Source organism: Mustela putorius, unplaced genomic scaffold (assembly GCF_011764305.1).
Source record: "Mustela putorius furo isolate JIRA1106 unplaced genomic scaffold, ASM1176430v1.1 tig00000407_pilon_pilon_pilon, whole genome shotgun sequence".
NCBI lineage: Eukaryota > Metazoa > Chordata > Mammalia > Carnivora > Mustelidae > Mustela > Mustela putorius.
Window position 1 is genome coordinate 9,086,572 of NW_025421373.1, and position 14,899 is coordinate 9,101,470.

Consider the following 14,899-nt stretch of genomic DNA (forward strand, 5'->3'; position numbering starts at 1 on the left):
TGTCAAATAAATAAAATCTTTAAAAAAAAAAAAGAAAAGAAAAATACAAAGCAAAACCACAATAAGATACCACTTCACACCAGTCAGAATGGCTAAAATTAATAAGTCAGGAAACAAAAAATGTTGACAAGGATGCAGGGAAAGGGGAACCCTCTTAAACTGTTGGTGGGAATGCAAGATGATATAGCCACTCTGGAGAAAAGAAATTAAAAATGGAGCTACTCTACAACCCAGCAACTGTGCTACTGGTATTCATCCAAAGGATAAAAATGTAGTGATCTGAAGGAGCACATGTGCCCCAATGTTTATAGTAGCAATGTCCACAATAGCCAAACTGGAAAGAGCCCAGATGTCCATCAACAGATGAATGGATAGAGAAGATACGGTACATATATAAAATGGGATATTACTCAGCCATCAGAAAATTGAAATCTTGCCATTTGCAACAACATGGGTGGAACTAGAGGATATTATGCTAAGTGAAATAAGTCAATCAGAGAATGACAATTGTTATATGGTTTCACTCACATATGGAAATTAAGAAACAAAACAGGATCATATGGGAAGGGAGGGGGAAAAAAAGATAAATCAGAGAAGGAGACAAACCATGAGAGACTCTAAACTATAGGAAACAAACTGGGTGTTATGTGCAACAGATGAATTACTGAACTCTACCTCTGAAATTAATATATGTTAATTAACTGAATTTAAATATAATAGATTTTTTTTAATTTAAGTATTCTTAAAATCTCTTGTTTCTTTCATTGTGTGTTACAAAATGGATACTTGCTATTCTTCACTTTTGTTCAGAACTAGTAGCAATTTCTTTATCATGATTAGTCTGGACAAGTTCTAGAAATATATCAATAAAAAGTAACTTTACTCTCTAAACATTTCCATTTTTATGAGTTCCTTCCTCATTTATTTAAAATTATTTTTTCCTATTTTAATTTTTAGTTTGTTTCCCTTATTTTTTATTTTAGATCAGGAATTTTATGGGACTATGAATTTTCCTCTGAGTACAGTTAGATCCCATCCCATATTTTTAATAAATCTATTTTTTAGTGTTCCATTGTACATTTTTTAAAATTTATTTTTTATTTATTTTCAGCATAACAGTATTCATTGTTTTTGTACCACACCCAGTGCTCCATGCAATCTGTGCCCTCTCTAATACCCACCACCTGGTTCCCCCAACCTTCCACGCCCCCCACCACTTAAAACCCCTCAGATTGTTTTTCAAAGTACATAGTCTCTCATGGTTCACCTCCCCTTCCAATTTCCCCCAACTCCCTTCTCCTCTCTAACTCCCCATGTCCTCCATGCTATTTGTTATGCTCCACAAATAAGTGAAACCATATGATAATTGACTCTCTCTGTTTGACTTATTTCACTCAGCATAATCTCCTCCAGTCCTGTCCATGTTGCTACAAAAGTTGGATATTCATCCTTTCTGATGGAGGCATAATACTCCATAGTGTATATGGACCACATCTTCCTTATCCATTTGTCTGTTGAAGGGCATCTTGGTTCTTTCCACAGTTTGGCGACCATGGCAATTGCTGCTATAAACATTGGGGTACAGATGGCCCTTCTTTTCACTACATCTGTATCGTTGCGGTAAATACCCAGTAGTGCAATTGCAGGGTCATAGGGAAGTTCTATTTTTAATTTCTTGAGGAATCTCCGCACTGTTCTCCAAAGAGGCTGCACAAACTTGCATTCCCACCAACAGTGTAAGAGGGTTCCCCTTTCTCCACATCCCCTCCAACACATGTTGTTTCCTGTCTTGCTAATTTTGGCCATTCTAACTGGTGGAAGGTGATATCTCAATGTGGTTTTAATTTGAATCTCGCTAATGACTAGTGATGAGCATTTTTTCATGTGTCTGATAGCCATTTGCATGTCTTCATTAGAGAAGTGTCTGTTCATATTGTCTGCCCATTTTTTGATATGATTATCTGTTTTGTGTGTGTTGAGTTTGAGGAGTTCTTTATAGATCCTGGATATCAACCTTTTGTCTGTACTGTCATTTGCAAATATCTTCTCCCATTCCGTGGGTTGCCTCTTTGTTTTCTTGACTGTTTCCTTTGCTGTGCAGAACCTTTTGATTTTGATGAAATCCCAGAAGTTTATTTTGGCTTTTGTTTCCTTTGCCTTTGGAGACCTATCTTGAAAGAAGTTGCTGTGGCTGATATGGAAGAAATTACTGCCTATGTTCTTTTCTAGGATTCTGATGGATTCCTGTCTCATATTGAGGTCTTTTATCCATTTTGAGTTTATCTTTGTGTATGGTATAAGAGAATGGTCGAGTTTCATTCTTCTACATATAGCTGCCCAGTTTTTCCAGCACCATTTATTGAAGAGACTGTCCTTTTTCCACTGTATATTTTTTTCCTGTTTTGTCGAAGATTATTTGACCATAGAGTTGAGGGTCCATATTTGGGCTCTCTACTCTGTTCCACTGGTCTATGTGTCTGTTTTTATGCCAGTACCATGCTGTCTTCACATTTTTATTTTTAATTTCTTCTTTAATCCAAGAACTATTTTACAAGAATGTTTTTAATTTTTAAGGATTTATATTTCTCATCTCTTTCTAAAATTGATTTCCAGTTTTATTGCAAAGAGCATGGTTTGTAGTTTTACAGGAAACCTGTAATTATTTGATCATTTCAGCAAGAAACCTGAAGAAACTGGGAGTCAAACATAATAGAGGGCATCATATCAGGCATGAATACTTTCTTTTATCTTTCTTATATTAAAATATCTTAAAATAAGCTTAGTACTTGCATAAGAAACCAGATAAATGACTATTCTCTTCTTTTATCTGTTTACTGAGAGTAGCTTCAATTTAAGTGTCTTTATGATCAACCTGAGTTACAATATGTCTCAAATAACTCAATATGCTTACTTTTATAAACTGTTAAGGATTTTTGAGTTTTTTCTTTTTCACTTTTCCATACGAAGCTTTTTTTGCATATTATTTATGTTATTTCTATTTATGTAACATAATTAAAATATTACTTTTGTTTGCTATAATTTGAATTTAAATATTAAAATTTTTTTGTCTAAATTCCACTTTTAAGAATATTCTGTTTTGTTTGTTTTATTGTTATTTTGCAGAACATGATTGGAGAGTGGGCCTTACCAGAAGAAATGGTTGATAATATACCACCCTCCAACAATAACATATTGGGCCATGTGATTCACAGATTAGTTGAAAAATCTCATCCTCCTCAAGTCAAATCAACAATACCAGAATTACCTTCATTTGCTATTAAAGGGTGCTTACTGGGGAAAACATTTAGTGGAAAAACCACGGCTCTAAAGGCTCTACAAAAAGGTAGAATTTCTTCTTCTTCTTTTTTTTTTTTTTAACTTATTGGATTCTATTTGCATTGACTGTAGCTTCAAATGACTAGGTATGTAGACAATATACATAAGAACCTGCTGATATATTGGGAAACTCTGTCATCAAAAGTTTTGTCCAAGACAGACACTTTTAGGATTGTAGAGTCATAAACTAGTGCTGTCCCATCAAACCTGGATATATGGATATGTTATATATTGGTGTGAATAATCTTAAGAAATAGTAAGTTAGAAACTTTTCCTTATAGATTTTATTTACCTACCAATGAAGAGGGAAGTTAATAATTTATAACAAATATAAAATAAATCCACTTCAAATTATAAGTGTATTAATTCTTCACAGTCATTGAGTTATGTCTTTTTAATGAACCTGTGGCTTTCTCCTTTGAAGCTTATTCAGGTAGAAGGCCAGGTTTCCATCTGTTTAATTACTTTTTATTCAGTCATACTTATTTTTTACTGTTTTCACTGGGAAACTCATAATTTGCAGAGACTATTAAGACCATCTTAAACTATTTCAATGCAGACAAGAATAGACCATTCTTGTGATATTAAAAGGACCTCCTTGAAAAGCGGCTTGACAAAGGCACAATGAGATACCAGTTCACACCCACTAAGATGGGTATAATTAAAAAACAAAAGGAAAATAACAAGTGTTGGTGAGGAAATGTTGATTGGAACCCTCCTCATACATTGCTTGTGAGAATGTAAAATGGTATTGCCACCATGGAAAGCAATTTGGTGGTTCCTCACTAAATTAAAAAAAAGAATTACCATATGACCCCAACTATGAGATATATACCTTCAAAGGTGTGAAAACAGGTGTTCAAAATAAATCTTGTGCAGGAATATTCATAGCAGCACTATTAATAATAGCCAAAAGATGGGGGGGGGGAGGAATTCAAATGCCAATCACCTGATAGATGGATAATAAAGTGGTATTAATCTATGCAGTGAAATATTATTCAGTCATTAAAAGGGAGTGAGATACTGCTATGAATTGCAACATGGATGAACCTTGAAAACATGATGCTGAAAGAAATGAGACATGAAATGCTATATATTTTATGTTTCCATTTATATGAAATGTCCAGAATAAGCAAATCCTTAGAGACAGATGAGAACTTAGTGGTTGCAGGGACAGGGATAGAGAGATAAGGAGTAACTGCTTAATGGGTACAGGGCTTTCTCTTTGAGTGATGAAAATTTTTTGGACAACATGGATGACCTAAATACCACTGAGTTGTATGATTTATGGTGGTTAAAATGGTTAGATTCATGTTATGTGAATTTTACCACAATAAAAAGAAGTGGCTTGATCCAAAAGACAGTTGTAGGAGACCCAAGAGATGGTGTTATTGGATGAAGTCAGCACAAAGGATAATTATGTCAATTTCCTAAATGAAAAGGTATTTAATAAAATTGTCTTTTTCACTTTAGACTTTCCTATTCAGATACTTTCTATTGACACTCTTGTCCAAGAAGCTATCAAAGCATTTCATGACAAGGAAAAAATCAGTGAGGCTCTGCCAACTGAGAAAGAAGCTGAAGAAAAGACTTTACCAGTTCTGCAAGAGAAGAGCAAAGAAACCCAGGCAAGTGCGAATTTAGTTTTCTTTTCTGCTCTTCATATTCTAGAGATTTGAAGCTGGATGGAATCTAAGAGATCTTCTAGACCCAAGGTTGGTGAAGTTTTCTGTAAAGGCCCAGAGAGAAACTACTTTAGATTTATGGATCAAGAGACAAAATCAAGGTTATTATGTGGGTATTTATACAGTGAGAGAAAATTTCTCCCTGACACCTCCATAATACACCCCAGTTTGCCCGATGGGTCATGCAGGGTGGTTGGCCCACTTCGTGCCCCATTACCATCAGCTGGAGACTGTCTCTTGAAGAAAAAGCCACCTGGTAAGACTAATAAGGGGATTAAGGAGCTGAATTGCAAGGGATTTGGAGGAGGGTGGGGTATGAGTGCTAGAGGAGGGCATTCACCAAGTCATCGGCTCCTGGAGTGATATTTCATCACTGAGACCCTGGCAGTGGCCAACAGCAGAGTATCCATTGCATAGTTAAAAACCAGTGCCAGCTTTGGGCAGTAGCTGAGACAGATACTGGAGCAGAGCAGAGAAGGGGCAGAGGGGCATGCCAGGCGTGGTCCCCTCGCTCACAGTGCTTTTCCACAGAGGGATGTCCAGGGACCATATAAAAAAACAGTTGGCTGGCTGAATTCAATCTGCAAGTAGATCTCAATTGGAGGGGTGGTGGAGAAGGAGGAGGTCTTCCTTGTGGTTTATCTGTATCACATTCCCATCAATATTGCATCTTGCTACATTGCATGAAGATTCTAAGGCAGAAAAATATGAAAATGTGGCTCCACCTTGAGACTCAAAATGTGGTCCAGCACCCTCAATTTAAAGGGGAGACAGTGGAGGTCCTAAGTATGAACTGGTTTACTTGAGGTCAGACGGCTTGTTGATGAGTGCTGTGAGTGGAAACCCAGATTCTAAATCCAGTATTCTTTTTCCCTGCCATATGTTGTCTCTGCAATTGAGCAAATTGGCAGAGAATTTAATCCACATCATTTTCATGGGCTATAAGATAAATGCCATTTAACTACGAATTATGAAAATAACTGGAAGAAGGGGCACCTGGGTGGCTCAGTCACTCAGTCGGGTAAGCATCTGCCTTCTTCTCAGGTCATGCTTCCAGGGTCCTGGGATAGATCACTGCATCAGGCTCCCTCCTCAGCGGAGAGCCTGCTTCTCCCTCTCCCTCTGCTGCTCCCCCTGCTTATGTGTGCTCTCTATTTTTATCTCTCCCCTTTTCAAATAAATAAATTAAAATATAAAAAAATAATTGTGAGAAGTGTGGACTTCCTCTTATTCTGTATTTTAATCAATTGGGCGATAAATAATATACACGGGTTTTCTTTTTTCCCTTGTGGCTATGACTGACACCACTAGAACTATTCTTTCTAAAATGGTTTTCCATAAATGTTACCTCTTTCTCAGGTTTCACTATATTTTCAAAATAGCAGTTGCTGTACTTTATATAGAACTGAAGGTCATTTGAAAGAGTACACCATAGGTTACTATTTCTGTAAGAATAGTACTCAAAATTTATTTATTTTTTAGTCATCAAATTTTAATTGTTTTCAGAAATCATTCAGTTCTTCTTAACACCAATATTATAGAAAGATAGTGTAAACCTTACTTATAGAAATAAAATGGGTAAGTATTATTAAAATGTAATAATGTTACAATTTCTGTGTGTGTGTGTGTGTGTGTGTGTGTGTGTGTTTTCTCTCCAAAGGATCTACAAAATGTATCTTCACCTTATCCAGTTTCAGAGGACGCATTGCCAGAAATGGAAGATAAAACTATACTTAGTAAGTGAAATATCAAAACAAATCATCCATTGTTTACATTAGGTAGGCAGACAGATAAATGGTAAGTGCACACGTATGTGAGCACAAACTTGCTTTCAGGGAAAGAAAGGGGAGTTTTGCATAGCTGTCTACCTGGTCATTTGACAGACAGAGCAAGATACACACATAAGCCCCTAACCTTTGTCTACAACTACCGGTAAGAGATGAATATTATGATGGAATCTTTCCATACCCTTTCAAGTAGTTGTTCTGTTTTGTTGTGCTTATGAGAACAGTCAGGAGAAATCCTCCCTCTTCCTGGATTTGCAGGGAGACAGAATTATATTGTTTCTTCTCGCCTGTGCAGATCTAGGTGAGTGGCACTGCTCAGGATCCCTGCGAGCTGCTGCTGCTGCTCTGTTCCCTGTGTTGAGGGAGGCTGCAAGGTCTGGTCTCTTGCATCCACCTGAAGAGTGGTTCCCTAGATAAAGTTAAGTTTATTTCCAACCTTGGGCAAGGCACATAAATAGAACCATTCCTCCAAACCTAATGAAAGAGACAGATCTCATTTAGGATCTGGGTTCTAGTATTTTGGATGCTTTTTAGAAACATTGAAGGAAACAATGTTAAGTCTTAAATGTCTTTTCTAGCTATGCTAGTGAAGACTTGCCATATTTAACAATTTCCTCATTTTCTAGTGTGAATTTTAGATCCCCCTGTGCCAAAGTCATTATCACCATCACCAATGAATGGTGTGGTGAGCATGCTGGTCTAGAGCGGCTGTGGTTTCCATCCTTTAAAAGGGTATAATCTGTCCCTTATTTCAGTTATGTGTATCATACAAGATAATTTGAATTGACTTTAAAACTATTCTAAGTATTATGTGACATATTTTCTTACAAAAGTCCAGTTAATTATAAATGGACTCTGAAAACATTTTTTTTCTATAGTTTGTAACTAAAAACCCTTCTGAGTTCTAGAGCTTTCTACATTTACACATGTTTATTACCTAGAACTTGATAATTTAGGAAAATAAAAATTAACAAATTAACATTTTAACAAATTTTCTTGAGAAACTTGGCTGGTTTTCTGAAAAGAAAATTTAAGCTGTATTTAAGTACTTCTAATGGTATTATTACGGGTGAGCCATAATGGAAGGCAGGAAGTAAAAAACTCCAAGTCACATAATGGCAGGATTTTAATGTCTTGGAAGGCAGGTGAAGCCATGCTGTGATGATCTTTCCTCTGAGCATCTCAGGCGTGGCTGGATCCAATAACCTAACCTGTCTGTCCAAAACCAAAGATGATCAAATACTAACATGGTTGTTGGTAATAAACACTGGAGTTTGTTCTTACCACTTTTTTGTTGCTAGGTACTGAGACAAATAAAACTACAAAAGTTGAAGAAGTCACATCAAGTGATAGTTTCTCTGAAGTAAGTACGGTATTCTAATTTTGGCTACTAGTATATTGAAATATGTCATGATTCAAAGTTTTTTGCTATGTCTTCAAATGGAATGAAATAGCAATGTGCTCCTCTTTCATTTAAAGTAAATATGATGGTAAAATATTAGCTAAATCTAATTTACTTAATTTTCTTTATACTCTTTATCTCTAAAGCAGTGGAAATTGCTATTCAGTTTTGCCAGGTAAGAAGGTATGTGTGTGCTTTTTTAAAAAATTTAGTCTTGGGGCACCTGGGTGGCTCAGTCATTAAGTGTCTGCCTTCGGCTCCGGTCATGATCCCAGGGTCCTGGAATCGATCCCCTCATCAGGCTCCCTGCTCATCGGGAGACCTGTTTCTCCCTCTGCCTGCTGCTCTCCCTACTTGTGCGTGCACGCTCTCTCTCTCTTTCTCACTATCAAACAAATAAATAAAATCTTTAAAAAAAATTAGTCTTATGTCAAGTTTATATTTATGTATTTTTCTTTACCACTTAATTTATTACTTTTATTTCCTTTCCTACTCTCTTTACCTTTAAATAATTTTTTCCAGAATTTCTTCTTAGACTTAGTGCTGACTCTACAGAATTTTGTAGTAATCTCTGAAAGAAATATTTATAATTCACTGACTATTACTTCTAATGGAAACTAATATTTCCTCATATATTGTTGCTTTTCTGTATATGGAGACATCTTTTAGTCATCAAATAGAATGTCTGGATTAATCAAGTGAGATTTTATCTGCTTTATTTTTATTACATTTAATTAACTTTATTATGCATTTCACCTTGGGAAACAATTTTATTGTTTTTATTTTATTTTTTTAGAGGAGAGCCAGGGCAGAAGGTGAAGGAGAGGGAGAATCTTTTTTTTTTTTCAAAAAAAAAAAGATTTTTCTTTAAAAAATTTTTAATCTAATTTCAATTTAATTAATGTATAGTGTATTATTAGTTTCAGAGGTAGAATTTAGTGATTTATCAGGTGCATACAACACCCAGTGCTCATTACTTCAAGTGCCCTCCTTTTTTTCTAAAAAAGATTTTATTTATTTATTTGTCAGAGAAAGAGAGTACAAGCAGGGGGAGAGGCAAGCAGAGGGAGAAGCAAACTCCCTGCTAAGCAAGGAGCTGATGCAGAACTCAATCCCAGGATCCTGGGATCATGACCTGAGTCGAAGGCAGATGCTTAACTGATTGAGTCACCCAGGTGTCCCTATTAAGTGCCCTCCTTAATGCCCATTACCCAGTTACCCCATCCCCCCATCGGCCGCCCTTCCAGTAACCCTCAGTTTGTTTCCTATGGTTAAGAGTCTCTTACAGTTTGCCTCCCTCTCTGTTTTCATCTATTTTATTTTTCCTTCCCTTCCCATATATTCATCTATTTTGTTTTTTAAATATCACATACGAGTGAAATTATTTGGTATTTATCTTTTTCTGACACATTTCACTTAGCTTAATACCCTCTGTATACCACATATTCTTTATCCATTCATCTGTCAATGGACATCTGGGTTCTTTCCATATCTTGGCTATTATGGACATTGGGTGCATGTGCCCCTTTGAATTGCTATGTTTGTATCCTTGAGATAAATACCTAGTAGTGCAATTGCTGGGTAATAAGGTAGGTCTATTTTTTTATTTTTTGAGGAACCTCCAAACTGTTCCCCTGAATGGCTGCTCCAGTTTGCTTTCTGACTAGCAATGTAAGAGCATTCCTGTTGGGAGAGAGGGAATCTTAAGTAGGCTTCATGCCCAGCAGAGACCTCAACTTGGAGCCTCAGTCTCATGACCCAGAGATCATGGCCTGAGCTAAAATCAAGAGTTGGATGCTTATTTGACTGAGCCATGCAGGCACCCCTAGAAAACAATTTTAGATTTCAAATATTTTAGATTTCAGGACTACTTAAAGATAGAAAAACTTGGGAAGGATATACCAAACTATAAATATGACAGCCATTGGGGAGGGAAATGGGCTTAGAGAAAGTGATAAAGGGAATTTATAATTAAACTCCATATATTTGAAATACAAATTAGCAGAAGGACTAAGCATATTTTTTATAAATGCCTTTATTGAGTTACAAATCCTCCAAATTCCATATTCAATTCAAAAGGGCTCACTTTTTTGTGTGTGCACGATTGGAATTATCTGGAATATATCAGTGAACAGAAATGACAGGGTTCCTGGACCTTAAGGAATTTACACTCTAATAGAAAGAGACAGATAACAAACCATAAGTGCAGTAAATGAATTATATGACACATTAGCTGGTAACGAACCAGGAGGAAAGAAAATGTAGAGTGGAGTAAGGGAAGGGGTAAGAAGCACAGGCCAAGGCCAGGGAGGTGGGGAAAGAGGGAAGAGTACTGTATTAAGTGGAGTAGGCCTCCTTGAGAAAGTGAGGTTTAACCAGATTGAAAGAAGTTTGAGAGAACCTGCCACATATGTCTGGGGCAGCGTTTCAGGCAGTAAAATAGCTGGGTGGCAGCCATGAGGCAGGAAGATGCCTGGCCAGCGAGGTGGATAATAGTATGGCATGAATGAGGTAGAGAGATGAGCAGGAAGGGAAAAGATCAGGTCAGCCTTATAGGCACGATTTGGACATTTGAAGTAAACAGGGAAACCTTACAGGGTTTTGAGTAGAGATCTAATATCATTTGGCTGACAAAATACTCACTGGTGGGTGATTTAAGAATAAACTCCAGGGAATTTCCTGTTGATAGAGCAGCTCTATTGGACCAGCCCTTCTACAGATAACATTATAAATGCTGAACAAGATAGAAAAGCAAATTATTTGAAGGCCAAAAGAAAATCATAAAAAGCAAAGAGGCAAACAGACAAGCAGCATAAACCAGCAGAAATTGTATGAAATTGGATCATTGAATGAAGGGAACTTCCCTGGGCAAGAGCCATGCAGGTACAGGTTATCCCAGAGACATGCCATGTCTGCGTAGCATAGAACGCAAGCAGAAATCTACCATAGTTTCAGTTGAAGGTATTAGAAAATGAAGGTTGGGGACATCAGAGCAGCTGAAACATGAGAGGAAGATCTTGGAAAGGAGGGAGCCACAACAGAGGAGCCTCAAAATCTACGTACAACATTTTCCCTAATGCTTGGCTGACTCCAGAATTGTGCCAGACGATTAGTGTCTTTCACCGGGGAGCATGCCCATTTAACTTTTTCCCCCAAGTACCAGATTCTGACTTTTAAATTAACTGTACTCTACCATTCATTGTTTATTTTCACAGCTGACTGTGCGTGCTCAGCTTGGTGCAAAATCAGAAAAGTTGCTGAAGAAAGGAAAGAGCATTTCTGACATGTTGCTAGTTAACATCTTGGTAAATGCTATTAAGTATGTATTTTTTTAATCTACTAATATATTCTTTATCAGATAGAAGTAGAAAAAGAATAATGTATAAAAATCATGGTTTTTGTTTTTGTTTTTTTTAATTTTTAAGATATGTTTTGTGATTTACATGCTTCTATTTCACTTCCCCCACTTGACCAGTCTTGACTTCACTCAGGCAGATGTGAATACAGGTCAGGTTCTATTCCCTGCAGGGAATTCAAGGAGAAGTTAGATACTTGGAAAGGCCAAGAGACACATTATAGAGCAGAGGGACCCTAACTGTCTGGTCATAGGCCAGTGCCCTTCCTTGTTTAACTTTTCAGGAGGAGGAAGTGAACCCAGTGATCCAAGGCTGGTCAGTGCTAAATAGGAAGGCAATGAGAGAAGAAAGTTTGCCCTAGAGAGAAGGAGATTGTATTGTTTACTATGAGCTCTAACAGAAAAAGAAATGAAGTCATAATAACTTTTAATGCAAAAATCAGAATCTCAGTTTTACATAATTAGAGATTTAGAAGAGCAGAGTTTAAGTTTCTTCCCTTTTCATGCCCTTTTTCAACTTAGAGACCTAAAATAATCATTCTTGGAGCTCTTATTCTCTATGGAGGATGCTGCCCTGAAAACAAAAACCCAAAAAATACTCCTCACACTCTAGCAACTTATTATCTAATTGAGATAAGGAAGACTCATTTGAATATTTCTCATTCAAGAAATACAGTAATTATTAATTGTAGAGCAAAGTGAATGAGAGCCAGGGGCGTTCAGATTAGACATTTCTGGCTCCATGCTGGTTTGTGGGGAGTAAGAGGAACTCTCCACATTGGCAATGGGATTATTCACAGTGTGCTAAGCTTGGTTCTGGGTTTTTAAAATGAATCACTTCAGTTTATCCTTATAACCGCCCTGTGAGGTATGTTGTCCCACTATGTGTAGATGAGAAACAGGTTTAAAGGAGGAACTGCCTATGAACACAGGCTAGAAAATGCAACACATTCTCCTACAGTGAGATCAGTTTGTTTGAAGTAAATGGTTAAAGAATGGGAGAGATAAGACACTATAGGGAAGAAAGTTGTGGCCAATTAGTTCTAAATACCATTTTATGGCCTCTGGAATAGATTTGGAGGGAGGAGGGACCTACAGAAAGATTTTAAGCAAAAGGGGGCGCCTGGATGGCTCAGTGGGTTAAAGCCTCTGCCTTCAGCTCAGGTCATGATCCCAGGGTCCTGGGACCGAACCCCACATCGGGTCTCTGCTCAGCAGGGAGCCTGCTTCCTCCTCTCTCTCTGTCTGCCTCACTGCCTACTTGTGATCTTTGTCTGTCAAATAGATAAATCTTTAAAAAATAAAATAAAATAAATGCCATCTGCTTTAAAAAAAGATTTTAAGCAAAGGAGTGATTAGGGTAATTAATAGACCTAATTTTAGCAGTAAAGTAATAATATTTGTGTGGAAGGAGGTTACCGTGGAGTTAAAGGAAAGGTAAAGGCAAAATTCGTTGTATTGTTACTTCCAAAGTGTTTTTATCTATCAAAATGTTAATGCCATGTCCATTTTCCATTTAGTGAGATACCTGTGGATCAAGGATGGGTCTTAGATGGTTTTCCAATGACGTTAAACCAAGCAAAGCTTCTGGAGGAAGCTCTCACGGGCTGCAGCAGAGAGGTCCTAGAACTGGAGGAAAAGAAAACACAGATATCCACATTGGCTATTGACCCTACAGCCTCCAAAGAAGTGCCTTCTCCCCCTTCTGCACTTGATTTTGTCATGTTATTAGATATTTCAGATAACTCCTCGCTGGATCGCATGAATGACACAATGAGTAAGCTGGACACTTTTTCCTTTCTTTCAATCTTCTTTTTAATATTTCAAAGCTCTTTGTTCATTCCTTCTTTGAATCAGTGAATACTCCCACTTACAATTATAAGTGGTAATAAGGAATCCATTTCAGATTTCCACAGAATTATCTAGCAGAGCACATTTCCTCTTGCTTTAACTATTGGCGTTCAGCACTGCGGAGAACTAGCAGAGAATTCTATGCTGACTGCATGCATCTCGCTGAACGCTTCCCTCAACTTGGCTGCTCCCCTGGCACAGGGATGCCCTTTTTGAGATTTGCATGCATAGAGGAGCTTCTTGTGGCTGTCTAGTATACCTTGGTGGGTCACCCTAATGAAGGTCATAAACCATATCTGTTCTGCAAGCAAGGGTCTGGTAACCTCTTTCCTTGAGATTATGTTTGAAGTCAGAGGAACAAGGATCAGTTGACTGAAGTCCTCACATGGTGGAGTTGAATAGTCTTTCCAACACTCACAGTTTATTTAATACTTTTTGGCATTGAAATGAAAGTATTACTTTATTCCACAAATTAAATATGGGAAAAGCAGGGCGCCTGGGTGGCTCAGTGGTTAAGCCGCTGCCTTCAGCTCAGGTCATGATCTCAGGGTCCTGGGATCGAGTCCCGCATCGGGCTCTCTGCTCAGCGGGGAGCCTGCTTCCTCCTCTCTCTCTCTCTCTCTGCCTGCCTCTCCGACTACTTGTGATTTCTCTCTGTCAAATAAATAAATAAAATCTTTAAAATAAAAAAAAATAAAAAATAAAAAATAAAAAAAATAAATAAATATGGGAAAAGCACATCTTGAGCTTTGCCTTTCCAAGTTATGAGATGTTTGACCTTGGAAAAGTTACTTTGTGATTCTAAACTCAAGTTTTACAATCTATATAATAAAATGCCTCATTGTATTGTTAGAGATATTAAAGGAAAACTTTCTTTACCCAAAACACTTCTGACACCAAATGTGTGGGTTTCCTATACCACCCAATTCTCCAGTTCTTGGGAGAGACCAACTGGGTATTCTACAGTTTGATTCCATTCTGGCACTAACTACTGGGAGTTAGGGCAGACTCTATAGGATAAGGGCTCAGCTCCACAAGGCTGCCCCCAACTTTAGATGCAATTTCAAGTAGTAGATTCCCCAGTTTACCCACACTTCTGTCTGACTTGGCTACAAATTGCCAGTTTCCATGACTCTTCCTCAGGTTTGAATTTTCTTCAGTGGCTCATAAAACTCATAGCACTCTACTGTTACTGGTTTATTATAAAGGATATCATAAAGGATTCAAATGAGCAGCCATATGAAGAGGAATACAGTGCAAGGTCTGGAAGACTCTCAAGCTCAGGGATTTGGTCCCCATGGAGTTCGGGTTACACTATTCTCCTGGCATGTGGATGTGTTCACCATCGCAGAAGCTCTCTAAAGCCCTTGGTTTAGAGCTTTTTTGGAGGCTCTAAAGAGCATGATTGATTAAATCCTTGGCCATTGGTGATTAACTCAGCCCTCAGCCAGGGAAAGTTTTATCTCATAAACCAAGAAAGGAT

The 14,899-nt window shown here is 37.5% G+C and overlaps 1 protein-coding gene across 1 annotated transcript in view; it reads left to right on the forward strand.

Annotated features, from left to right (window-relative positions):
* The window catches only part of SPEF2 (sperm flagellar 2), a 171,590-nt gene that overhangs the window by 73,921 nt on the left and 82,770 nt on the right, over positions 1-14,899 (forward strand). Inside the window, exons 11-16 of the mRNA XM_013051945.2 lie at positions 3,124-3,343; positions 4,810-4,964; positions 6,682-6,757; positions 8,110-8,171; positions 11,426-11,529; positions 13,086-13,342. Of these exons, the coding sequence (XP_012907399.1) occupies positions 3,124-3,343; positions 4,810-4,964; positions 6,682-6,757; positions 8,110-8,171; positions 11,426-11,529; positions 13,086-13,342 (874 nt within the window). The remainder of the gene's footprint in view (positions 1-3,123; positions 3,344-4,809; positions 4,965-6,681; positions 6,758-8,109; positions 8,172-11,425; positions 11,530-13,085; positions 13,343-14,899) is intronic.